General features: G+C 41.1%; 4 protein-coding genes across 9 annotated transcripts in view; 3 read left to right on the top strand and 1 right to left on the bottom strand.

Annotated features, from left to right (window-relative positions):
- The first annotated feature begins 715 nt into the window (after nt 1–715).
- On the top strand, nt 716–10,281 carry LOC104425945 (WD repeat-containing protein 3). The gene is given in 13 exon segments (XM_010038828.3): nt 716–1,107; nt 1,637–1,852; nt 2,012–3,112; nt 3,803–3,925; nt 4,161–4,342; nt 4,423–4,583; nt 4,586–4,653; nt 4,751–4,960; nt 6,322–6,450; nt 7,781–7,849; nt 9,098–9,220; nt 9,676–9,726; nt 9,808–10,281. Coding segments are annotated over 13 exon segments (2,838 nt in total). The 5' UTR covers nt 716–870; the 3' UTR covers nt 9,976–10,281.
- Nucleotides 10,282–10,597: 316 nt separating this feature from the next.
- Nucleotides 10,598–12,178, bottom strand: LOC104425944 (expansin-A4). Its single transcript, XM_010038827.3, has 3 exons — nt 11,893–12,178; nt 11,024–11,345; nt 10,598–10,905 (listed from the first exon to the last, which is right to left on the bottom strand). Exons 1-3 carry the CDS (start codon nt 12,176–12,178, stop codon nt 10,599–10,601), a joined length of 915 nt encoding a protein of 304 aa, XP_010037129.2. The 3' UTR covers nt 10,598.
- A 4,125-nt stretch (nt 12,179–16,303) lies between these two features.
- LOC104425943 lies at nt 16,304–20,752 on the top strand. 4 transcript variants are annotated; one of them, XM_039305701.1, is made up of 7 exons: nt 16,304–16,441; nt 16,538–16,820; nt 17,644–17,770; nt 18,056–18,167; nt 19,064–19,157; nt 20,228–20,322; nt 20,415–20,752. In XM_039305701.1, exons 2-7 carry the CDS (start codon nt 16,622–16,624, stop codon nt 20,523–20,525), a joined length of 738 nt encoding a protein of 245 aa, XP_039161635.1. In that variant the 5' UTR covers nt 16,304–16,441; nt 16,538–16,621; the 3' UTR covers nt 20,526–20,752. The 4 variants fall into 4 exon arrangements, with proteins under 4 accessions (XP_039161635.1, XP_039161638.1, XP_039161637.1 ...); XM_039305704.1 differs by having other exon boundaries at nt 16,305–16,441; nt 17,698–17,770; XM_039305703.1 differs by having other exon boundaries at nt 16,309–16,441; nt 16,620–16,820.
- A 1,048-nt stretch (nt 20,753–21,800) lies between these two features.
- Nucleotides 21,801–24,526, top strand: part of LOC104425942 (protein SHOOT GRAVITROPISM 6) — a 41,432-nt gene continuing 38,706 nt past the window's right edge. Inside the window, exons 1-5 of one of the 3 annotated variants that reach the window (XM_010038820.3) lie at nt 21,801–22,102; nt 22,211–22,301; nt 22,441–22,495; nt 22,617–22,748; nt 23,192–23,263. In XM_010038820.3, coding sequence (XP_010037122.2) covers nt 22,063–22,102; nt 22,211–22,301; nt 22,441–22,495; nt 22,617–22,748; nt 23,192–23,263 — 390 coding nt within the window. In that variant the 5' untranslated portion in view covers nt 21,801–22,062. Of the gene's footprint in view, nt 22,103–22,210; nt 22,302–22,440; nt 22,496–22,616; nt 22,749–23,191; nt 23,264–24,526 lie in introns of those variants that run through there. The other 2 variants (XM_010038819.3, XM_010038821.3) reach the window with 2 other exon arrangements.

Genomic DNA, 24,526 nt, shown 5'->3' with positions numbered 1-24,526 from the left:
TCCTATGCCCCTGAAATTCTTTCCCCGCCAGTTGAGATTCAGCCAAGCTGAGGCCAAATTTCTTCCTATTTGTCTAGGCAACTCGTTTACAGGAGACGACGGATTTTTGACAGATGACCAGGGGCGATGCATTGTAGGACTTAGAAAAACAGAGATCGGACATTGACGCACTTCAGCTATTATGCTGATGGCTGTCCCACGACGCTTATAATCCAACTGGAATTTTTATCCGTGACATTTATTGTCTCCATTTTCGACATATTAATTGATGTAGAAATTAAAAGATGTCCCACCGGGTGTGGCCTTGATAAATCCGAGACGAGCATTGGGGTGTCAAGTCTCAGCCTTTATAGAACCTAGCTCGGACACCAAGACTCGAGCCCGGGGCTAAGAATACGAGTCACGGTCTTTGTGGACTCAAGCTCGAACGTCAGGGACTAGAGCTTGAGCATTGAGATTTTAGCATGACCTTTATGGACTCAGACCGGGGACTTGAGCTGGAGCACTAGGATATGGCGCTCGGCATTTGTGGACCGGAGCCTAGGTGTCAGGGCATTGGACTTGAATATAAGTCCTCCTAGAGTTATTTGAAACAGGGTCAAGTTCGGAACACGCTGAGAATCTGGCTAGTTTTGAGGGAAATTTGTAATTTTCCCTTTTATTTTTATTTTTAAGTTTCCACGACTCCCTTGTTCCTGCCGTTCACTTGCTGACCTGTCATCTTCGCTCCTCCCCGGTCGTTAAACCCCGGAGACTCCGAAGTAGGGTTTTATAGTTTCAACAGCCTGCGAAGCTCTTCCCCCCCTGAACCAGACACAGTCTCTCTCTCTCTCTCTCTCTTCTCTCGCGCCACGGCAGCTGCCAAATGCGATGGTGAAGGCTTACCTGAGGTACGAGCCGGCGGCGGCCTTCGGGGTGATCGCGTCGGTGGAGTCCAACATCGCGTACGACGCCTCCGGCAAGCACCTCCTCGCCCCGGCGCTCGAGACGGTCGGTGTCTGGCACGTGCGGCAGGGCGTCTGCACCAAAACCCTAGCCCCTTCCGCCTTCTCCGCCGCCGGACCCTCCCTCGCCGTCACGGCCATCGCCTCCTCTCCTTCGTCTCTGGTAACTCTCGATGGAATTACTTCTCGGTTGGTAGGATGTGGAAAGGAATCATTTTTGGATAGTTCAATTCGGCTGTGTGATGTTAGCGTAGGAGGTCGGGAAATATACGTGACTGCGTGTGTTTGTAGCTTTAGATAGCTTTTTAGCTTCTTTATTCGAAGAGATTCCAGTTGCAATGCAATCCTATTTGTTTTTTTTTTTTTTTTTTGCCATTTTGTTTTATGAGAATGTTAGTAAGCGCGGGAAGAAGGGTTGGAAATGAATGGTTAATAGTGATTAGTCGAAGCCAACTTATGAAATTGTTCCACTTATGCAATGGGACGACCTTGCCAGCTCCAAGCTTTCTTTGAGAACTAAGCATGCCAATTGCTACACTGGTGTGGGGACTGCAGAGATGCAGCCGTAGCATCTGCCTCGATTACTTATCCCCATCACCTGTGTATTTCCCTTTGCTAGGTGTTATTGTAATAATATAAATTTTTTTGACTTTGTCAGAGAATGTTTAATAAATATATGTATATGATTGCAGATTGCGAGTGGATATGCTGATGGTAGCATACGGATATGGGATTTTGAGAAAGGTTCTTGCGAGACGACACTGAATGGCCATAAAGGGGCTGTCTCTGTACTCAGATATGGCAAGCTTGGATCTTTACTCGCATCTGGAAGCAAGGACAATGACATTATATTGTGGGATGTAGTCGGAGAGACTGGTCTTTACCGCTTACGAGGGCATCGCGATCAGGTTAGCCCTTGTGTTGAATTTGTTAGCAGTGGGCTTGATTTGCCTATTCGTTTTCATTGTGCTTTCTATTTTGATAAAGCAAAAATTTATTTTAATTTTCGTTCTATTTTTCGTGATCTAAATGCTTGGTGATTTATTTTTGATGGCTTGATGCTGTAGGTTACCGACCTTGTCTTTCTAGATTCTGACAAGAAACTCGTTAGTTCCTCCAAAGACAAGTATCTCAGAGTGTGGGATCTTGAAACACAGCACTGTATGCAGATTGTTGGTGGTCATCACAGTGAAATCTGGTCCCTGGACACTGATCCAGAAGAGAGATATCTCGTCACAGGGTCTGCAGATCCAGAACTTCGATTTTACACTGTTAAGAATGATTCATCTGATGAACGATCTGAAGCAGATGCAAGTGGGGGTGTGGGCAATGGTGACTTAGCTTCTCATAACAAATGGGATGTACTAAAACAATTTGGCGAAATTCAGCGACAAAGCAAGGATAGAGTTGCAACAGTGAGATTCAACAAGAATGGGAATTTGCTGGCTTGTCAAGCGGCAGGTAAACTTGTAGAGGTGTTCCGTGTACTAGATGAAGCTGAAGCAAAGCGTAAAGCAAAACGCAGGCTTCATAGGAAGAGGGAGAAGAAAGGGGCAGATGTGAATGAAAATGGAGATTCCAGTCGTGGTATTGGAGAAGGACACGACACCATGGTGACGGTTGCTGATGTTTTTAAGCTCCTCCAGACTATTCGAGCTAGCAAAAAGATTTGTTCTATTTCTTTCTGCCCTGTAGCTCCGAAGAGTTCGTTGGCCACACTGGCATTGTCATTAAACAATAATCTTTTGGAATTTCACTCTATTGAAGCTGATAAAACTAGTAAAATGCTAACTATTGAACTACAAGGACACCGCTCTGATGTCAGAAGCGTCACCCTTAGTTCTGATAATACCCTTCTTATGTCTACCAGTCACAACTCGGTAAAGATTTGGAACCCGAGTACAGGTTCCTGCTTGCGAACAATTGACTCTGGGTATGGGCTTTGTGGTTTAATTGTTCCTCAGAATAAGCACGCACTTATTGGAACAAAAGATGGAGCCATAGAAATATTTGATGTTGGAAGTGGCACTTGTATTGAAGTGGTAGAAGCTCATGGAGGCTCTATCCGGTCAATTGTGGCTATACCAAACCAAAATGGTTTTGTCACTGGCAGTGCAGATCACGACATTAAATTCTGGGAGTATGGTATGAAGCAGAAACCTGGTGATGTATGTAACTTTCCTGACTTCTGACCCTTCTTTAGAAACCTTGACATCACAATGAGCATCTGTAAAGCCAATTATTACTATCTGCTGCCTTTGGAATTTCACATGCACTAATTTCAGAGTAGTGGGTACATTCAGGCAACACAAAAAGCAACTTTTTTTGGTTATAATTATTGCTTGGAGAAAAGTTCATATGCAATATTTTTCTGCTATGATAGTGATTTTTCTCTAGCAATGTTACTGATATTCGCGGTAGCGTTTCTATTATGTGTGTAAAATGATGACCACTACACAAAAGCTACAATTTTGTAGTTATTTCTATTTACTATATAGATATGCTTCACAATCTAGATGGTTTTTCGTCAATGGATTCTTTCTAGAGTCTTGAGTTTGGCAGTGATTGGAATTTGAGATTCATGTGATTTCTTTGACAATGGCTCCTGTGAGAGCGAAGTTCCACAGATTGGGAGTGAGGCTGATGCAACATCACATAACTTCCGGAATGATCAGCTTTGCATACTCTTTTCTAAGCACATATTTGGATCGAATATTCTATTGAACATTGTTGGTTTCGCGACATGATCATTGATTTTTGGATCATTACACGATCATTGATGAAAGTGTACATTTTTTTAGAGGTTTGGGGATTGAGAATCTGCGAAGTTGTGCTTACTGGTTCTGTTTGATTAACAGAATTCCAAGCACCTAACTGTGTCAAATGTCAGAACCCTGAAGATGAATGATGATGTTCTTGTGGTTGCTGTGAGTCCAGACGCTCAAAAAATTGCTGTTGCACTATTAGACTGCACAGTGAAGGTGATTTCTAACTTCATGTGGTTGTGTTTTCCTTGTTATATCTGATGCGTATGTCAGTTCTTCCTCCCTATCTGAACTCTCTTCTTGTACTTAGTGTATTCTTATAGACCTTCTTGTTACATGAAATCAAATCTTTTTGCAATTGGTTATTTCCATCTTCATGCGGTTGGACTTCCAAAAATGTAAGATCTTTGCAATGATAATCATTTTGACACTATATGTGAACCACTTCCAGGTTTTCTTCATGGATTCTCTGAAGCTTATGCATTCCTTATATGGGCACAGGCTTCCTGTGCTATGCTTGGATATCTCGTCAGATGGAGATCTAATTGTAACTGGCTCTGCAGATAAAAATCTGATGATATGGGGATTGGATTTTGGTGACCGCCATAAATCCATTTTTGCACATGGAGATAGGTGCTGTTCTGTGTGTTTGCTGGATGGTTTTCATACTAATGTTGGAAAAGGACCTACTAATACTGATATTTCAATTGCAGTATCATGGCAGTGCAGTTTGTGGGCAACACACATTATATGTTTAGTGTAGGTAAAGATCGGCTTGTAAAATACTGGGATGCTGACAAATTCGAGCTTCTTTTGACGCTTGAGGGACATCATGCTGATATTTGGTGCCTTGCAATTAGCAACCGTGGTGATTTTTGGTCACTGGATCTCATGATCGTTCAATACGCCGTTGGGATCGTACGGAAGAACCATTCTTCATTGAGGTGCTTTTCATTACTTTTAGCTTCTTCTTAAGCACAGAATCTTCTTTTAACGTTATTTCATCCCATGCTTGAATAAATGTCTAAATAAATTTTGCAGGAAGAAAAGGAGAAGAGGTTGGAGGAGATGTTTGAGTCTGACCTTGATAATGCATTTGGGAACAAGTATGTACCCAAGGAAGAAATTCCAGAAGAGGGTGCTGTGGCCTTAGCAGGGAAGAAAACTCAAGAGACACTTTCAGCAACTGATTCAATTATTGAGGCGTTGGATATAGCAGAAGTGGAGTTGAAACGAATTGCCGAACATGAGGTATCTTGTCTGTACCCTGTTGGAGGTACATTAGGCCACGCAAGTTCTGTACGCATTTTCATTAGACTTATTTTGTGGTACTCTTGCATTTGAATTGTCTGCTTCCTAGTTTTCTCAATTGTCTCTCTTTTTTTTTTTTTTTGGTAAAAGTTTCTCAATTGTCTCTTATGCTACATGTTTGTGTAAAATATAAATTGCTAATTTGCTACCAGGATGCTTTTGCTGAATAATTTATGTGATGAATGAAGAAATGAAATGCTGCCATTCATTTGATTGTGAGGACAGAGGTGACTCTAACATGCTTGGGTACCTCTAGTAGTTTGTTATTTATATGTGATTTGATATGCTTCTTACAACTTCAACTGGAGAATATTGATGATTGTTAGATCAATGGCCTGATTATTTTTGGTGTTACTTGGTAGTACATCTAGGCTTTAAGTTATGTAAGGTGCATTTGGTTTGGCCTTAGAAATGGGTTTTGGGGCTCTATAGACCCTTTGGCAAATGCTGAAGCGTTTGGCGGCTATTTTTGGGAGCCCATTTGGGAAATGCTAGCATTTCCAAAGTCATCCAAGAGCCCAATGTAAGTCCTACCTAGCTTTGGGCTTTGAGTGTTTTTGGAATGCTACTTCAGAGCTTAATGAATTTTTTTTACCAAATTTGCCCTTGCTTAACTTTTGAAATTTCGCTCTTATCATCAATGTGCGATGTCACTGGAAAGCCATACTTGGCATCGGCGGCCCTCGCCTGAGGTTGCCTGAGATTGTGCGACCTTAGACGTAGGTGCCAAATCTGGCTCATTGGCATCTGGCCGTTGCCTGAGCCCTTTGCTTGAGCGCTGCTGGAGCTTCAATTTCTTTTTCTCTTTATTTAGATAAAAAGATATAACTAAGGTTCTCTATAAGTGTAGTTTTTTTGCTACAGCATTTAAACCACAGTTGAGTTCCAATGCACTTTTCAATTACAATTTACCAAACACTATTTGCATTTCGAAAAAAAAAAAAAAAGCAAAGGCTTTCCCCAAAAGTCGAATCAAAGGTGGCCATAATGTTTGACTTGAGATGGTATGTGTTGAAAATTTCAGAATTTATCTTGAACTTGTTTCTTAGTCAAAAGAAGTTTGATGATGCTGCGAAAGTTTCAAGCATTGGAGAATATGGGATGGTGATTCTGTGATATCAAGTGTAAACTTAATTGGTTTTAAAATTCTAATTGGGAGTTGTCATCCAAGGAAGATGATCTGGTCGGAAGTTGTATATCTGCAAGTTGATCTTGCATATGTTTGAATCTATATGTGTTGAAATAAGTATGATCTTACATGTGTTTGAATATGAATGTGTTAACATAATATTTTCCGACAGGAGGAGAAAAACAATGGAAAGACTGCAGAATTCCACCCAAATTACGTGATGCTGGGGCTTTCTCCCTCTGACTTTATTCTTCGTGCTCTTTCGAACGTTCAAACTAATGACCTTGAGCAGACATTACTGGTATGCAGCATCATATGCTTGAACTTACACGGAGGCTTTTCTATGGAGCTGTTCATAACTGTTATATTCTGCTAAATATCTATTACTTTATGCACTGGGGATTTGTGAGGCTTTAACAGATAAGTTTTATAAATTTGTGTAAAGATATACTATCATCAATTTCATTCTGTTACCTGATTGCCAACACCTGCCCCATTCCTTCCAAGGTGAAAAGAAAAAATGCATGCATGATGCACAGAGGCCTGTGTGTCAAAAGAAGTCTACGTTGTATGTCATGTTTAATGAATGTTGGAAGTTATGCATGTATACACGTGCTCTGTGATCCGTTGGATTTACCTTTTCTGTATTTGTTGTTTGACATATCTTTGTAAGCTTATTGTGGTTTATGGTTGAAATAAATTATTGGTGTACCTACTAGTATGACTTACTTCAGATGGGCTGTTCATAGTCGGCTCTATTGGACTGGATTATTTGAAGATAAATCTTTCTAGTCTTCAGAACTTAGTTGTCCCCTTATAAATGGCCAGTGTCAAATTGGCTCAATCTGGGTTGTCCAAGTTCAACCACTGAAGAGATCCACAGTTTCGATGATTTCCTTAGTTTCGTTGGGAATTGATCCCATGACTTCTGGATGTGAGGCCCTGCCACTTAGGCAGAGATATCCATCTTTGATGTGATGGCGGACAATATATTCAGACGCTAAAATTGAACTGAAATCTTTACAATAAGAACATTGAGGGCTCTGGGAAGTAAACTCACAGCCTCTTAGTCTCAAATTGTTGTGTGCACCCTGTTATTCTTATGCATTACCATTTGTCACAAGACACTATATATCATTTGAATATGACTGTTATATCTTGATTGGGCAGAAAAGAAAAGGTTCAAACTGCCAACCACTTTAACCTGATTTTACACTGGTTAGGCTTTAAAAAAAAATCTTTTCAGCTTTCCTGTGACAAAACAAGAACATACAGGCCTATTTGTATGGACTTAATTAAAAGCAAAAACTTGCTTGCCCAGCAATATTTGAAAAATTATTCTAGTTTCAGAAGATCATGAAAATATTATATATGAATCTATGTTTGATACTTGAGTGTTGTGAAAGTTTGAAGAATTTCAGGTTATAAAAAAAAATAAAAAATGAAGGTGCATTATGAGATTTACATTAAGCAAAAAGGAAAAAGTATAAATCAATCCAGACAGGTCCTAAACCTGTAGGATTGCTGGACTTCCATTCTTTATCTGATCAAGCTCTGTTATGTGGCTAAGTTTCTATTTCCATTTTGAATGTTAACTAGGAAGCATGATTAGATTTTTGCTCCTATCGCAGGCTTTACCTTTCTCAGATGCTTTGAAGCTCCTATCTTACCTGAAGGATTGGACAACATACCCTGATAAGGTTGGATAAATGCTTGCCAACTTGTATGCAAACTTTAATATCCATGGTATATGTTTAGAATGCAAAGTTTTTTTTTTTCCTGTTCTTTTTCACTAGAGAGTAGGGGAAGGAGGATCAATTTGGATACAAGAACTTTTTGGTTTACAGTATAAGTTAAAACATGTGGTAGAATGATCGGGTCTCAGTTACCATCCCTCTTTTTCTTCTTCTTCTTAGAGGAGAGAGAGAAGAGGGAGGGGTGACTTAATCATTCTGCACCAGGTGTCTGATTATGGCTAAATGCTTTGCCTCAATGATGGTTACCTATCAATTTTCTTCATTTGTTCCTGGGTGGTGAGATGTAAGTGCTCTTAAAACAACATAAATGATCACCATGCTAAAGACCTGCCTTTCCTACTATGTTTCCATGTGGACCTCTCTGATACACACTTGTTTGCTGGTTGGTGATCTCTAATATGAATGAATTCATGTTCCTCTTGGGATGTAGATAAATGTGTAACATGTTGATATCTGTGTCGTCATCTAATCCTCCTTGTCCTATAGAATTTATAATGAGTAATCCCTCAACTGACAAGAATACAGAACATGATGTATGCAAAACATAGATATCTCAACAATAGAAGTAAAAGGTAATTCAGCTATAATCATAACTGACAGTACAAAAATAGTAAATGACAGTCAATATACCTATTAAATAAAGTAAATGACAGTTAAAGTAATGCCTGGTTAATGTTGACGTTCCTATGGAATGAAAGAGAGCTGCTTCTGTAATTTAATTGTATTTCTGGGAAATGGAAATGGTTTAGTTCATTGATGTAGAGTCCATCAACCTGATATCAGTCGCGGCACTGACTACCATTTCATGGTGCCAAATACTGAACTAAAAAGAGAGTTTTGCGGCCCCATGCCTACCGCTCCCCCGAAAAGACTAAGCCAAAGTGACAGCTAAAGTTGAAAGTGCGAGACGTAGTTAAGACCAAAGAAAACCCCCACAAAAGTCTGATCCCAGTGGGTTTTCTTGACCTCTCCTGACACAGGATTAATTTTCAACGGACTGCTGAAGTAAATTGAAATCTTTTGCTGCCTAGTTAGGAATTTTCTCTGCCTTTTCTAAGCTGTGTTAATGGTAAATCGATCTGCATTATGTCTCGTATTCTGATATATTTGCTAGAAAACACGGCACTGATTTATGCTCATGAAGTGGAATGCATATTCAGTTTCCCATATTTTTTTCCTTCTGCTTATCAGGTTGAGCTTGTTTCAAGGATTGCTACAGTGCTTTTACAGACACATTACAATCAATTAGTTTCGACCCCGGCTGCCAGGCCTTTGTTGACTACACTAAAGGACATTCTTCACAAGAAAGTCAAGGTAATCCTACCATGCAGCTCTGTTGGTGTTATCCTACAATGTCGTGCCTGGATTACGAGTCAATATAGATATTTGTGTGCTAAGAAGGGAGAACATTGCATCCACTCTAGTTGATGCTGCTGTCGTGAATTGTCTTGTCCTTCATACATATTCACTTTCAGGAACTTGAAAAATTGCCCAGGTTAGATGGTGAATTACTTGTTTGTTTCGAGGATCCTGATTATCAGCCTTCCTTTAGTGCTGGGCTTAGCTTTATCATTGAACTTTTGGCTCCATTTATTACTAGATCAAGTCAACATTTTAATGCGGATTACATTTACTAACAAAGTGAAGAGTATAATCCCAGTTGGCTTTGACAAACAGGAAAATTGATGTTGTCTGTGTCTAATTGTGTTAAGGCAGTTTATTTGAGCAATTTGATTTGTTGATGGAAGATGTAATTGCAATTTTATCAGGAATGTAAGGACACGATTGGATTTAATCTTGCAGCAATGGACCATCTTAAGGTAAAATAATTATTCACTTCCTTAGAAAAGCCTTCAAGATGAGCTGAATCTGTAGTTCACATTGTTTACGTGATGTTTCAGCAATTGATGGCCTTAAGATCAGATGCACTCTTTCAAGATGCCAAAGTGAAGTTGCTGGAAATTCGCTCACAACTTTCCAAACGACTGGAAGAAAGGACGGACCCGAGAGAAGCAAAGCGCAGGAAGAAGAAACAGAAGAAATCCACTAACATGCATGCCTGGCCATGAGGTCTTGGTAATGAGAATTCGCTAGTTGAAGAATTCGGGAATTTTTTGCCACATCGTAACCATCATAGCACTTATCATCTAATTACGGTGAAAGGGAGTTATATATATGTCAGTTTTGGCGGATGTTGAGTGTATAGGATGTTGTGAAATAGCAAATGATAATCTCTCTCTTCTATCTTTTGGGCAATTGAACTTTTCATTCCCATATGCTTCATTGTTTGGACATTTTGGTAACTTATAGTATGATTTCAAATCATGCATCAGTGAAGTGGATGAGATTAAAATTCCATATTAATTTCGATGTAAGATGTGCGGCTGGGATTTCGCCATTTTCCATGCGTATGCAATTTATCCCCTATTTTGCAGTCAATATGATCAATCCGATATATCTTCCTATTGTTGGGTAATCAATCAATCAAGTGTATTTTCATAGACACGCTAGATCAAAATTTGCCGATACTTATACTACAACGCTGGGAGTTGCGTCTTCATCGCAAACCTCTCTAGGCCAGCAACTTCGTAGAGGCAATCGATCTTCTTTCGCTTATTGGCGAAAGAGGAGCTGTATGATGAAGCTATGAGAAGGTTAAAAGGAGACGACATTGAGTGTAATATATCCGTTTTCACTTGAAGTTCTTGCCCTCGAAGGTCTGACCAAATTGCCAGTTAGGTGGGGCGACGTGCCAGGCGGTTGTGAATCGGCCGTCGCTTGCTCTAACCCGGAAGGTCAGGGACTGCCCGACCAACATGGCGTTGGTCTCCCACTTCTGGCCCCAGTTGCGCTGCATTGTAGTCCATGGCACCTTATCGCCCTTCACCTGTACGCTCACGACTTCACCAGCTCCACCCACATTCGACACCAGCACTAGGTTGAAGTACGGGTTCCCAGTTATGGTGAACCGGACCCCTCCTTGCTTCCGGCATGGAACCCTGCAATGCATTAACTTCATCAGACTGAATTGAATCCGTCATGCGTCCACCTTTCTCTAATACAAAATGGAGAAGTGGATGCGCTGGAGAGGAACAAGGATGGAGTTCAGCGCCAGACCTGCGGTACTGGACCGGGACAATGCCAGCAGTGTAGTCCTTGGCCAGCGTGGTGAAAACGGGCTTGGCGAGGTCAAAGTGCTCGCGGGGCGAGTTGCACCATCCACCGTTGTCGCTGGGCAGGTTGTAGTTGGGAGGGCAGAGGTCGGTGGCCGTGACGAAGAGGGAAGGCTGGCCAAGCTGGCACCACTGAGGGTTGTCGACGCACTTCACCTCGTAGCACGCCCCACACGTCTGCCCGTTGTTGAACATTGCCGTGCTCACCGCCGTCGTCTGATAGCCGTAGCCTTGCTGCACCACGTCCTGATAACCGCAGGCTCCTCCTACAAATTGCAGAACAGTTTGTCGCGATTGACGAAGTTAGACACTGAATACGTGATAACTACTCGGTTCTCTAACTTGTCTTGTAAAATTGCCTCTCCCCTGAATTTTCTTGATAGTTACACAACTTAAGGACGCAAACGTGTAAACTCTTTCCAGATCAGCCAACGTATTGAAAATGAGTCAACCAACAAAATTTGCTAGAATCGAGGACAACTTATTTGTAAGAGGTTTTTGTTGTTTTCGAATGTATCTACTTACTATACGATGGGGTCGTGGGGCACACAAATCCTAAAACTACCGATTTCTCTCTTAGCTGAGCCAACATCGGTCATGGTTATGTTTGTCATCCTACACAACAAGTTGAATCTTGGTTAATCTATTTGATCGTCGCTTGTATTTCCTGGTTCCTTAAAAAACCAAGCTGCGTGCTTATGAAACGATCAAACCAATGCTTGTCATAAACAAACATCGCAGGGTTTTGAGGTTACGCTCTATCTATGTCGATTTACAATCAAAATAAAACATAGGAAAAAGGAAGAGACGTACCAAATGTGCCGGAGCCACCCTCATAAAAGGTGGCATGAGCCTGCTTCCAAGGGCCTGGCGCGAACTTGGGCCGGTTATGCTTAGCGGGAGAGTGGTGGTTTCCGGAATGGACATGACCCCTCCGGTGATGGTGGTAATGCATTCTGTTTCCAACCACATGGTGAGCGGCATGTCGCCACGAGGAGGAACGATGATGAGCGACTGCGGCGTTCGCAACGCGAAGATCGGACAACGTCGAGGCAATGGCAAGCAGTGAGGCAAAGAGGGCTTTCAAAGGCAATGCCATGTTGATGTTGGAGCTAAGCAGCAATGAGTAGAGGGATTTTGGCACGACCTTTGTAAGTTTTGTCTCTCCCTTTGGAAAAAAAAATAAACAAGTTAAAAAGAGAAATCTAACTTCAATTTGATTTGAGGCTTGAAGAGTTTGGAGTGATTTATATGCGGTGCTAAGTTGGTTAAGTGCTTGTTTTCAGTTAGCAAGAATCTCGCTGTAAGAGGGGCCTAGGTTTGCCCCTCATCTCTCCTTTAACTAAATTCGAGAACATCTTTGCTCTCTCCTATATTTTCTGGCCATCCGCAAAATCAATCGTTGTTATCGCCAGAATCAGTGGCCATTGTCATCTGAACTATTTTTAGTACTTTGTCGGAACATGGTAACGTCGAAATCCCTCGCCATTTTCATCTACGACTAGGCGAGTCAATTAATGTAACGCTATGTGTCTAGAAGGGAGAGTAGGAAAAACATTGGCCAAATCGCCACTCAATTTTAATGCCATGGCTCCATGATAGATTAACATTAATCGCTCGGGATAATGATATGGGCAACCGTAAGTTGCGTGTCGAAAATGCAGTCAAATCATATAAGATGAGTAATAGCATCACTTTCTGTTTTTGCGCGATGGAATGAATTGGGAGAATGTCATTTACGTTTTGCAAAACTATGATGTGTAATGGTTGATAACCTTGATCAAATTCATGAATTTGGAGGTCTTTGTCTCCTGAGCGTCATGTCTAATTTCTCAATTCTCGCTAAAATGGATTTCTTCCGATATGAATTTTTGCTTCCACAAAGTTGTTTAAGCGATCATTTTGGATATTTGTTCCTTCGAGCAATGAGGGGCTCCGATTAGCTTTAAGGGTCAAGTGTGCCAGAAATTGGTATGTCTCATATTATCTAGAAAAGAAAGAGATGTGTTGCTTGTCGAACAAAATAGAAGTAAGGTGTTGTTTAAACAATCAAGATGTACTAGGAACTGGTATCGTGATCATCCAATTTATATAAGCTATCACATAAATTGTTTCAATTACGTGGGCGTTGCAACTTTCTCGAAGCCAGTTTAGTTCTTTAAAACCCCACCCATCACAGCTCCTTTCCTATTTTTTTATCAATTGAACACTTAAAAGTCTTTTTTAACCTTTTTACTATAGTAAATTATAAGTCGAGTAAGATTCGAGAGGTAGTCTTTCTCGATGAACCAAAGATTCTTACTTGATGAACTAGAAATTGTGATTTGGAAAACTTGGTTACAAGAAACAGTATCATAACACGCCTCAATTGTCACCATCTTTTCTCTTTACAAATATCTTCATGCGATATCTGATATGTTCTATTTAACTATGATGCAAACCCTAAATTTGAACATGCACTTACGACAAGAAGTAGACAACATGGAAGAATGTACGGGTGCACATGGAGATGTGGGAGATTGTCACGGGCCAACCATGTGAGATCATCATCACGTCGCATTTGAGTTCGTTCCCGGGCAACACAGGAGATCTCTCTCTCTCTCTCTCTCTCTCTCCGTTTTCTGTAAATTTTTGAAGCGCTGATGTGAGGCCTACTACTTGGCATCACATGAGCCACACCAATGCCCGCCCGTGCAAATAAGAGTGCGAACACTTTCCACGTGTCCGTCATTTGATCCTGCATGTTATCAGAAAGAATGATTGTTTACTGAGGTAATCTCACAATTTTGTACTAATAATCCAACCTTACCTTTAATCCTCGCCGGTGTTAAAAGTCAGCGTTCGTGGCTGTGAAAAATCTAACGTGTCTAAGCTCTTGGTTGACATGATCGCGATAGTCCATTGCTAAGTTAGGTCCATTTTCATGGTGTTGTTCACATGTCATGGATCTATTTCTCCCATACCTATGTAGACCGGAGAGTAGGGCTTCGTTCTTTTAGGATGGAGAGTGCCAGATGCAGAAGGAGTGATACAATTGGCGCTTGGGAGTGATGTCGGGGGGTTTGTGCTAGGGATTCAAGGATGGGATGATTATCATCTTAGAGGACATTAAAAAATGTGGTCGGCCTATCGTGAATAAATTGGTAGAGAGTCTATATTGCATTCCTAATGATTGTCACGGCAGATTGAAATCAATTATTGTACAAAAATGATATGTATGTTTCTCTTGAGAGATCAAATGTCCGAGTAAAAGTAGGCATGCCATGTTTGACAGGAAGATTGTGTTTGTCATATGGTTATTAGAAACCATCTATTTAAGGGAAGGTTGGCCTAATGTTTCGTCTCATCAAGCATTGCACGGGCCCATCCTTCGCTAGGAAGCTTTTGGCTAGTGACAAATAGTATCATGAACAGGTTCCACAAATTACAAGGGAGGATGCCAAGAAAATATGTGTTGTCACTTTTCCATCAAGTGAAGAAACCTCCATTGATTTGCTAAAATTAGGAGAAGCCTAATAGGCAAAATAAGGTGCTACCAAAGAAGCACAATTGGTTCAAGATGCCTCACTAGTCAGAGAAAGCACGAGTAACTAGAGATTTGCCAACAACTTTGATAAGGGGGAAGCAATTGATGGAATGAAGCAGCCTATTTTGTTGGGCAAGCATTCACTATTCATGTAAGTTCTAGGGGAGTGGAGTGGCAGTGATGGTTGAAGAATGTGAGGAAGTGACAAAATAGCCCACGGCAGGTGTCGTGGAAATTGGGTGGGGAGAATGTCACGGTTCAATTTCTCCCATATCCGTGTGGACTAAAAAATTTAATTTTGTGATTTTTGGGTCAAGAGTGGAAGATTCAGGTGAGTTGATATGACTAGTTGTGAGAGTGACTTAGGTTGTTTTTGTTAGGATTTTAGAAATTGAATTTTGTGATTTTTGGGTCAAGAGTGGAAGATTCAGGTGAGTTGATAAGACTAGTTGTGAGAGTGACCTTAGGTTGTTTTTGTTAGGAATTTAGAAATTGAATGATTATCATCTTAAAGGAATTCCAAAGGCGGGGTTTGGCTTCTCTTGTACAAAGTACTCTAGAACTGATGCTGCTTTCTTGATAATGGTCATGGCAATACCAAAATCAATTATCATGCAGAAGTAATCCGTACGTCTCGCTTGGAATGTTTGGCCAGAACGACATAATTCGACATATGATACTTGAAAAAGATCCATATATGGAGGTTGAACTAGTGTTCTGGGTCGGCAGATGCCGCATGGTCTTGTCCTTGGCCTGAAAGCTTTCAACCTGTAACACAAGAATGTTGTCACTTGGCAATTTTTATGGCTAGTATGAACAAAAGTCGAACAAAAAGTAATTTTGGGTCGTCGGTATAAATTTGAGAATGTTCGTTCGATAAAAAAAAGTTTTGGATACTGATGGCCTATATTAAAAAAAAAAAACATAAATTTTGGTGATATTATCCTTTGTTTAAGGGATAAGTATATTATAAGCCCAAAAAATCATTATGAAACCGCAATTTAGTTTTATAACTTCTCAAAAATGCAATTAAATTTTAAAATTTATTAAATCGATTTAACACACTCCTTCCATTAACTCTATCCAATTTGGATGACGAAAATTGATGGCGTGATTTTTTTTTATTTATCTCATATGTCTCTAATATGGCTAAAATGTTATTTTGGTTTAAATTTGATTTTTAATACAAATTTATGTAAGTTATATAAAAAAATAAAAGCCAATCTAAAAATATACAGAAAAAAGGAAAACGCAAGTGAGGGCTTGCATCCCTCGTTGTCGTCATTACCCTGTTGTTGCTGGGAAGGGTGGGTGATGATGGGGAGATGGCTTGTTGGGTTGCCTAGTCATACCGACTGCCTTGGGCTTGACTTGAACGAGTGTTGCGACCCTCCCCTAGATTGTTACGAAGCCGATGGCCCTTGGCCAATGCTTGGAGACTCACATCGATCATTTCCCACCACCATCGCCGCCCTTTGTGACGATGGTAGGGCAGCCGGTGGCGAAGACCAGCAACCCTCCCCACCTGAGTTTTCAATTTAAATTTTTTTGCGTTTTATTTATTTAACGATTATTCTACCGGTCCGACTTGCGATCCAAAATCTTTGGTTTTTTTTTTGCAAAACCCACCGGACCAGTAACGATGGCAAAGAGTAGGCACGAGCGGTGCCTAACAACTAATAAGTAGGCAAGGCAAATTGCGAACCGAGAACGGGCGAGCGAGCGAGGGAGGGAGAGAGAGAGAATCAAAGACACGACGATGGCCCATCGCTCCTCACCTTCTTCGCATTCCTGGCATCGGCCGTGCCCGATTCTTTCGTCTCCTCTTCCGAGCAGGTACCCCAGAGAGAGAGAGAGAAAGGCCTTTTGCTGTTACTCCATCCTTTTCACTCGATCCCCCTTTCCTTCACTTTTTTTTTTCTTTTTTTTTAGGTCTCTCCCTCTCCCTCTCCCTCCCTCGCTGGCTCCCGAAAAGCCGAAAGATCGAATGAATCGTTTCGCGTGGAATTCGCAGTGATGGCGAGGCAGCGAATCTCGAGCGCGCGAGGGGCGGAGCGGGAGGAGCAGCAGTCGAGGCCGATCGATAACATCGCCAAGCACTCCCAGCAGCGGCGCGGCCCGCCTCCCAAGCGCCGCTCCGATTTCTCCTTCTTCACCTCCTCCTCCGCCTCCGCCTCCGCCTCTTCCTCTCCTCCTTCTTCCATGTCCACTTCAGGTCTCTCTCTCTCTCTCTCTCTCTCTTCTCTCTTTCGCTCTCTCGCTGAATGTGTTGTTGCGTGATTGCTATGTCTAATTTGGCTCCAAGTTTTGATTTTTATCGTGACTGCGGTTCTCGTGAACGGATTTGGTGTTTCCCTTGGATTTATTTGAATGCTTTGATTCGTACTTTGGTGGAGCTCTGTTTATTCGGTCTATTGCTCCTCGCCGCTTTTCAATTGGGATTCGGCTGATATTCCGGTTTCATTCGTGGCTTGTATCCGCTAACTCTTTTCAGTCTTGGTGTGGTTGATCTTTTGGTTTCCTTTCTGGCATGCTATATGTTTCTCTGGCATTTGGAAGATTGGTTTTCATTCTACAACTATTGTGGTTCCGGGCTAAATGTACTATTTTTTGTTAATCTAATTCATCAACACGGAATGAGACACCTACAATCTAGAATTGGAGAAGGATTTTGCGGTGCATGAACTGTGTATTCTGTGAAAACAGAGAACCAAAGAGATAATTGTGGATCTTTCTATGGTATTCTTTTAGGCTCAGAATGAAAAATGTGTACTTAATGGAGCTTTGCTGGTTATTAAGCCATGCACCTAGACATCATCTGTGCAATGCCTAGGAGTAATCTCTCATTGAGTCTTCTGACGTTGTACGAGACATTATTTGCTCAAGTTTAGCAAGCGATTTCGTAGATAAATTGAGTTATGTCACTTAACTCTCAAGGTGGACATTGGACTAGATGCTATTATTTTAAGTAGTAGGCATTTTGGTAGATAAATTCAATGAGTTCAGTTAACTCTCAAGGTAAAACCTTTTATGCTCAGATTACTCGCCAAGATTCTCTAACGGTAAAGATGGACTGTCAAATGTTGCTGCAGTCAGTTCAGATGAAGCAAAGGATTCAGGAAGGCAATCTCTAGCATTCACTCCGGTCAAATGCTGCAAGTCATGGTGTGTAGGATCTGGATTTTTGAATGTTCCATTAGGATATATTGAAACAAAAGAAAAAAACATAAATGGCAGTACACAGGAAGGAGAGAACATTTATAACAGTTTATGTATTTAGATCCGTATCCAGCATTACTTTAGGTATTCAAACCTTATGTTATTTCATAGTTAGCTTATGGCGAAAAATCATACTGCCGGGACATTTATGGGGTCCTTCTGTTGGGTATCCGTTTTAACATTTGGAGATGCATGTGGAAATAATTTAATTTAGAAAGACATTTATTTCAGGATGCTGGTCGCGCCAAACAAATTTCAGGGTACAGAAAGCAGTGATGTTTGCATGACTCGAGTGAGTGTTGTATTGGAAAGAACGGACTATGAAGTGTTGTCTCCTGCTGAAGTAAGTAATCTTTGCATTAATGGATTTCAGCAATTATCTAATGCTCTATTTGAGTACATGGAGGGGATGAAAGAGCGAAGAAAATTTTAAACTTGCCCTTATATTTCTCTTCACCGAAGTTCTAAAATATTTGTTCACTTTTTACACCCACTCTTCATTTCCACTCCCCCTCTTTCCAAACAAAGCATAAGAGTTGATATTGATATAGAACTGATATGGATTTTAAAAGTCTCTTTCATGTTTTAAGTGAGTCGTTACCAATTGTATTCTTTGATCTGGTCTTTGACTGTGTTATTAATCCACTGATATTTCTCCCTTATTATATATCTGTCCTCCCTGAACCATCTTAATCTCATATCCATTCCATCCTCTTCGACAAATCGCAGTGGGCATAACTCAGTCTTGCCATTTTATCTCCTTCTACATGAAATCTTATTGACGGTGGACTATGCATATGCTGTTTTCTCCCTTTTCCTATATGTCTCTCCATCTTGATGATTCTAATTATCAATCTTATTCTCCACAAAGTGCCAAATTAGGGAAGAAATAGAACTGTTCTTGCATTCTCAACATCCTTGTAAAAGCCATTTTAATTTGTTGGATCAGAATGCTTGCAACCGTAGAAATGCCAAAAATGGTGCTCCTAGCTCCTAGGTTTAGTTGAGGGAAAGAAAAGTTATGGCATTGCTGCCAATTATTGGAAATTTCGTTGAAATCAACCTTTAATTAATGATAGAAACATTTTAGTTTCCTCAGTTAGCTGTTGATAAGTATTAAGGAAAAAGGAGAATCATAGGATCTCTCTCTGTATTTAGATAAACATATACTTCTAGATCCATCTTTCTTCCATTATTTTTCTAATTTAGCATCTAATTTCCTGTAATTTTTTTTTGAAGCTGCAAGCGTCAAATGAGGACCATGCGAGCCGAGTCCAACAGTTATCTTCTCCTGATGAGCCAAATAACTTAGATCGGGCAGACCCTTTTTCTGGTATATTTCTTACAATTGTTGTTGTCTGGCCATGCAAGGAGTGAAATGCTGCTGGTACATTGCACACTTGAATGTTTTTCCAGTGATTTTCACAATTAAGCAAAATGGCTACATGTGTTCATTGCTCCTTAGGCGAATTGATAGAATATTTACACTTTGCTATTTTGGTTGTGGTGCTTAAGATGGTCTCTCTGGTACCAAAGCATGACTGCATCCATGTTCTTGAATGTGGCTAAGGCATCTGTCTAAATTCTGAAATTTCTTATAGAAAGACTAGATGAGCAATTTAGCATGTTTCTGTTTAGTTGAACAGATTATCTCTTCACATCTAGCTGTTTCAGGGTAAAAGAGCAGTTATTCATATGTGGATCTTTTGATTTCTCATGATCCAACTGCACTCGATGTCTGCCACATCAGTGGTCACTTCATTCCCCCCAGCCTTTGGTGTTTTTAGGGGATATGCTTGTAAGAAGAGTTTATGCTTCTAAACAGGAAGCGGTGACCATTTAAACACCTGTTAGGACAAGGATAAATTCATTAGGCTTTGACTTGCGAGAAGTCCTTTTGTCTCAAAAGTTTAAACTCTCAAGGAGGAGTCCACAACATATAGGAAGCACTTTTCTGAATACTCTACCTCGCTTATAAGCTAGGCTTTACGTGTAGAGCAAATATGCGATAGGAGGCAAGAACAAAAGTATTAAGAAAAGAATAGCAATTAGAAAAATCACTAGAAACTTAAGAATTTTGACCTGTATTTTTATATCATATTGGATGCCCAAAAAGTTTTAAAAGCTTCGAGGAAAGAGAGCCACGATATTTTTCAAGGTTCCCCCTTCCGCATTGATGATATGAACACTTTAGATTAGTGAGACTTGGATAGGCTTACCCTTCTAAACTGGGCTTGGAATGCTAAATGCTTGGAGCCGATTTTGAATACAATACAGTTTACTAGTTGTGCAGATTTCTAGTATTACTTTAGCCATAGTCTATTCATTGGTTAAGTGGACATGAAAGCGACAGCATACATGCAATCCTGAAGCCCTCTTTTTCTTGTCTCCTTGTCCGACCAGGTGGATGCATCATATCAAATCTGAGAAGCGTGGAAGATGACTCCTCAGAAAAAGGGAGAGGCAAGAGAAAAAGAAAGCCTAGATCTTTCTTCAGTGTGAGTAGTCATTGTCCTTTTGCTAATGAACTGATATAAATAATGTCTGGTTGCCAATTATTAACCTGAAACATCTCTTTTTCTTGTTATAGGATGACCTATACTTACCGCCGAGATCTCCAAAAAAGGTCCGCCGATATAGGATAATGCGGTACCTAGGGCTCATGGCTCCCGTAGGCTCTCCTTATTCAGTCAATAATTAGCATTGCTTCTGGAATTATGGGAGTTTTTGATATTTAATTTCCTGGTTCGGTAGAATCTCACCTTGTTCGTGTATAGTAACAGATCACTCAGCTAAGTGTATGAGAGGGATTTTGCTGCATTATCTAACCACTGCCCCGTTGATTAGGAGATATTTTTTTCGAGAGGATATGAGCTACATGGTCTTTTTCTTTATTTTGGCCATAACATGATTCTCCTTTCTTCTGCACACGTTTGTGCTTGAGCTGGCTTTCTGTTCTCTACAGCCGGAAGTTGTGGCCCTCAACTGCCCGAGGCTTCTGGTTGTCATATTTCATTCTTTTTGAATCTGTCGGCTATCTGGCGAGCCGGATGTCTACGGTAAAATTTAAAATTCATCGAGGAAGAACACGATGGAAAGTGCATATTTTAGGTTAAATTTGGGATGATCAACGGAGATCAGACTTCAGTGCTTCCTGACAAAGCTATGGCACTCTTGACGAGCACAATGTAAAATGTAATCTTAGGGTCCGTAGATAACAATTTCCGAAGTTGTTTTTCTAATTTTGCGGTGTTTGGGCGGCGGAAAATTAATTAACTTACGAAAAATGTTTCATGGATAGAAAACAAGTTTATATTGAGTGAAAACTTTTTTTTTTTGATAAGAAGAAAATAACTTTCTCCAAATCACCAAATTATCTTGAAAATTTGAGTGAAATCAATGCATTCTTGAATATGATTATTCCAATCATTGGAATCAGTAATCATAATAGTACTCACTTGAAAGGAAAAATAAGTTCAATGTCCTAAAAAGGCAGACGTGGACCTGGCCATCAGGCCGTGTCGCCATGTGCCATGTCCGGGCACGTTAGGCGTTTTTCTTTTTTCGAATCCGAATTATTACTTTTTTCTATTTCCATCATCCATTGGTAAAAGGTTTGAAACATACAGAAACGATTATTAGGCGGCCTAATCGCGGCCCGACGGCCCATTACGCAGCGGGCCCATTTCTCTCCGGATCCGAGCCCACCCTCCCGCTCCCCTCGTCCTCCTCTCCTAACGGTCTTGTCACCTTCCAAATCAAATCAGTGAAATCACCACCTGCCCCACGGGGCTCGGGAGGGAAGTGCGTTGGACCGACTCGATCACGCACGCAACGACGCCCCCAAAAAAAAAAAAAAAAAAAAAAAAAAAACAAAGAGACAAATAATAAAAAAACAAACACGAAATCACGTTCGCGATCATATCAATCAACATCGCCCCCCACTCCCCATCCCCGACCCCTGAGGAAAGCACGTCGAGTGACCGACCCTCGTCTCGGCGTCGTCTCTCGCTCGTCGCGCTCGCGGCTCGCGCTGACGTGTATTTTCGAATCTGGTCGACGCGGAAGTTAAAAAGGGCAAGAAAGAAAAATTGCGGAGGGAAGGCGAGTTTCCAGCAGGGATTCCAACCTGTGTCGAAGCGCACCTGAGCCGGGCGCAAACTCACCTTCTCCATAATCCTCCTCCCCCGCCTTCTTCTTCCGTCCGATCTTCTTCGCTCCGTCTCCGTCTCTCGCCGATGGCGGCTTCCAGCTCCGGCGTCTCGATCCCGGCGTCCGGTAACGCTCGCGACTCCCTCCGAATCCCCGTCTCCTCTCGCGCCTCGTTTCGCAGGCTCCTGAATTTTCTTCTCTCTGTCTCTGTCTCTGTGTCTTCGGGATTTGCAGAGGCCGTGCAGGTCCTGGTCTCGTCGCTGGCCGATGATTCCCCGCTCGTGCGCGAGGCCTCCATGGCCTCTCTCAAGGACATCGCCACTCTGTATATATATATGCTTCTCTCTCTCTCTCTCTCTCTCTCTCTCTCTCTCTCTCTCTAGCTCTAGACGAGTGCATGCGTGATTTTGTGTGTGGTCGCGGCGATGCCGATTAGAGACTTGCTGAGTCCGGGGGAAATGCAGGAACCCGCTTCTGGTGCTCGAGTGTTGCTATACCGTCTCTCGCGGAGGCCGGCGGGTAATTACCGTTGCTGCTTTGCCGAATCTGCTTTTTTGCTTTTTGTTTCTTTTTTGGCTCCCACCGAGTGGTGATTGGGAATGGGGAGGTGAATTCGGGCGTGGTGTGCGAAATGTTGCAGCGGTTCACGAACATGGCCGGAGCTTTCCAAGTTATGTCGGTGGGGGTGCAAGCGCTGAGCGAGAGGGATGTGGACCAGACCTTCATGTCGAAGCTGGCCAAGATTGCTACCGCCGAGATGATATCCTCCAAGGTGTGTATGCAATGCCTGATTTTGCTATCACTTTTGTCGTGCAGGCTCGAGTTTGGCCAGGCTTTTGGATAATTTGGAGGTTGGAAGAGTTGGAGCTAGACTGTTATAAGGAAGAAAAGATATATAGTAGAGTTCAATGTCTCTTGTGTAATTTGGTGAATATGTTGTGTGTTTGAGAGCATGTCTCCTTGCTTCTTTTCCCCGTGTTAATATGGAGAGGAGTAGTAAATTATTCACTCGCGAGGAAATCAAGGAGGATCTCTTTATTTGGGCTTCTCGTAGTTGGTGATGATTGTTGACAGGTGTTAAGGCTTGGCCATTGATGGTCCTATGCATGAAGCAATATGATCTGCTCAAAACCAACTTGTTTACCGTGTTATTCTGGGTAAATAGATTTATAGATCATGCATATCTTCCTACAGCTAATCATCTTCTCACTGTAGGAATTAAATGCTGACTGGCAACGAGCTGCTGCAGGATTGCTTGTTTCGATAGGATCACACTTGCCTGACCTTGTAAGTTGTGCTTGGATATATTTACTTAGCATCTCTGCACATTACCCCCACCATTATATCAATTTGAGGTGGGGACGTACCTAGATATTGGCTGTGGTCTTGGTAGGAGGAGGATTATATATGAACCTTTACCATGTTAATTGGCTTTCTTCTAGTATTCATGCTCTACATTAAAAGTGATAAAAGTTCACCTGCTTTTAGCTTACCTGTCCTCTATTTTAAACTGTATGTATTTCCACGTTTCCTATTTTCCCTGACAAGATGTGCTGTGTGAGTGTTCAATTGATTGAGCACTACCTACTCATAAATACTTCTTTGTCAGCATCGTAGATAGTTTGAAATGTCTATAAACATTTTGTGGTTTCTTCTGGATGTGAGGAATATAAAAGCACCATTCACTGAAAGTTTGTACAACTTAAGAATGAAACTAATGACAGGTAGTAATTTCAGTGTGTTTCTTTTCACATATATTTTTTGGTTTTCTTATAATTCAATTCGAACAATAATATTGAACTGGAAGATCAATCCATGTTGCTTGATGTGATTGGTGGAATGGTTTGAAACCCTGTTTTTGCTATGTCATGACTCTTTTACTTATTTGGGTTTGAGAAAATGCATATTAATGCAGTGTCAACCAATTCTGTTGTTTTAGTGGCCCAATATTCCTTGAAAAGAAGAGGGGGGTTGCAGGGGGATTGGATTGGGATAGTTTCTCAAGATGCAAGGGATGCCTTTACAATCATCATCTTGCCATTTGCGTCCACTGCAAAATGGCACCAAGGCGGTGACAACTCATAAAACATGTTAGTAAGTAAAACTGATGCGGGTTTGAGAAAGCCTACCCTTGGCTTACATCAAAAACCCAAATTGGTCTATCTGGTTGATCTGAAAAAATCAATCTATCCTATCATAAATAGGAATCTAAATATAGTCACTAAAGATCAACATAAACATAATATTACTTGAGATCATTTTCAGCAAGATGATCTTTAACAAAAAAGGCTGGCCATCGAAGAGTGTTACCTTTTCTATTTCGATGGAGGAAACTTCTCCAGTATTTTAGGATGAATTTGACTGCACAAGCAAGTAGAATTCAAAGTTGGACTCTATAAGTAATTTACCTTTACATTTAATGTATGAGCTAGACAGAAATTGAAATGTCAAATGAGAAGTAGGAACTCTCTAGGAAATTAAATTTCTTTACATGTGATAAGAATAGTTGCTATGAAAAGTAAGCACAATAGATTGGCTAAGTGCGAGAAG

This window comes from Eucalyptus grandis, chromosome 11 (assembly GCF_016545825.1).
Source record: "Eucalyptus grandis isolate ANBG69807.140 chromosome 11, ASM1654582v1, whole genome shotgun sequence".
Lineage (NCBI taxonomy): Eukaryota > Viridiplantae > Streptophyta > Magnoliopsida > Myrtales > Myrtaceae > Eucalyptus > Eucalyptus grandis.
This window is presented reverse-complemented; position numbering and strand designations above follow the sequence as displayed.

Coding starts and splice junctions, on each gene's coding strand:
- LOC104425943 (XM_039305701.1), top strand. CDS start 16,622: ATGGCGAGGCAGCGAATCTCGAGCGCGCGAGGGGCGGAGCGGGAGGAG. Junction 16,821..17,643: donor TTCTTCCATGTCCACTTCAG/GTCTCTCTCTCT, acceptor TTTTATGCTCAG/ATTACTCGCCAAGATTCTCT. Junction 20,323..20,414: donor AGCCTAGATCTTTCTTCAGT/GTGAGTAGTCAT, acceptor TTCTTGTTATAG/GATGACCTATACTTACCGCC.
- LOC104425944 (XM_010038827.3), bottom strand. CDS start 12,178: ATGGCATTGCCTTTGAAAGCCCTCTTTGCCTCACTGCTTGCCATTGCC. Junction 11,346..11,892: donor GGGTGGCTCCGGCACATTTG/GTACGTCTCTTC, acceptor TGCAATTTGTAG/GAGGAGCCTGCGGTTATCAG. Junction 10,906..11,023: donor GTCCCGGTCCAGTACCGCAG/GTCTGGCGCTGA, acceptor AATGCATTGCAG/GGTTCCATGCCGGAAGCAAG.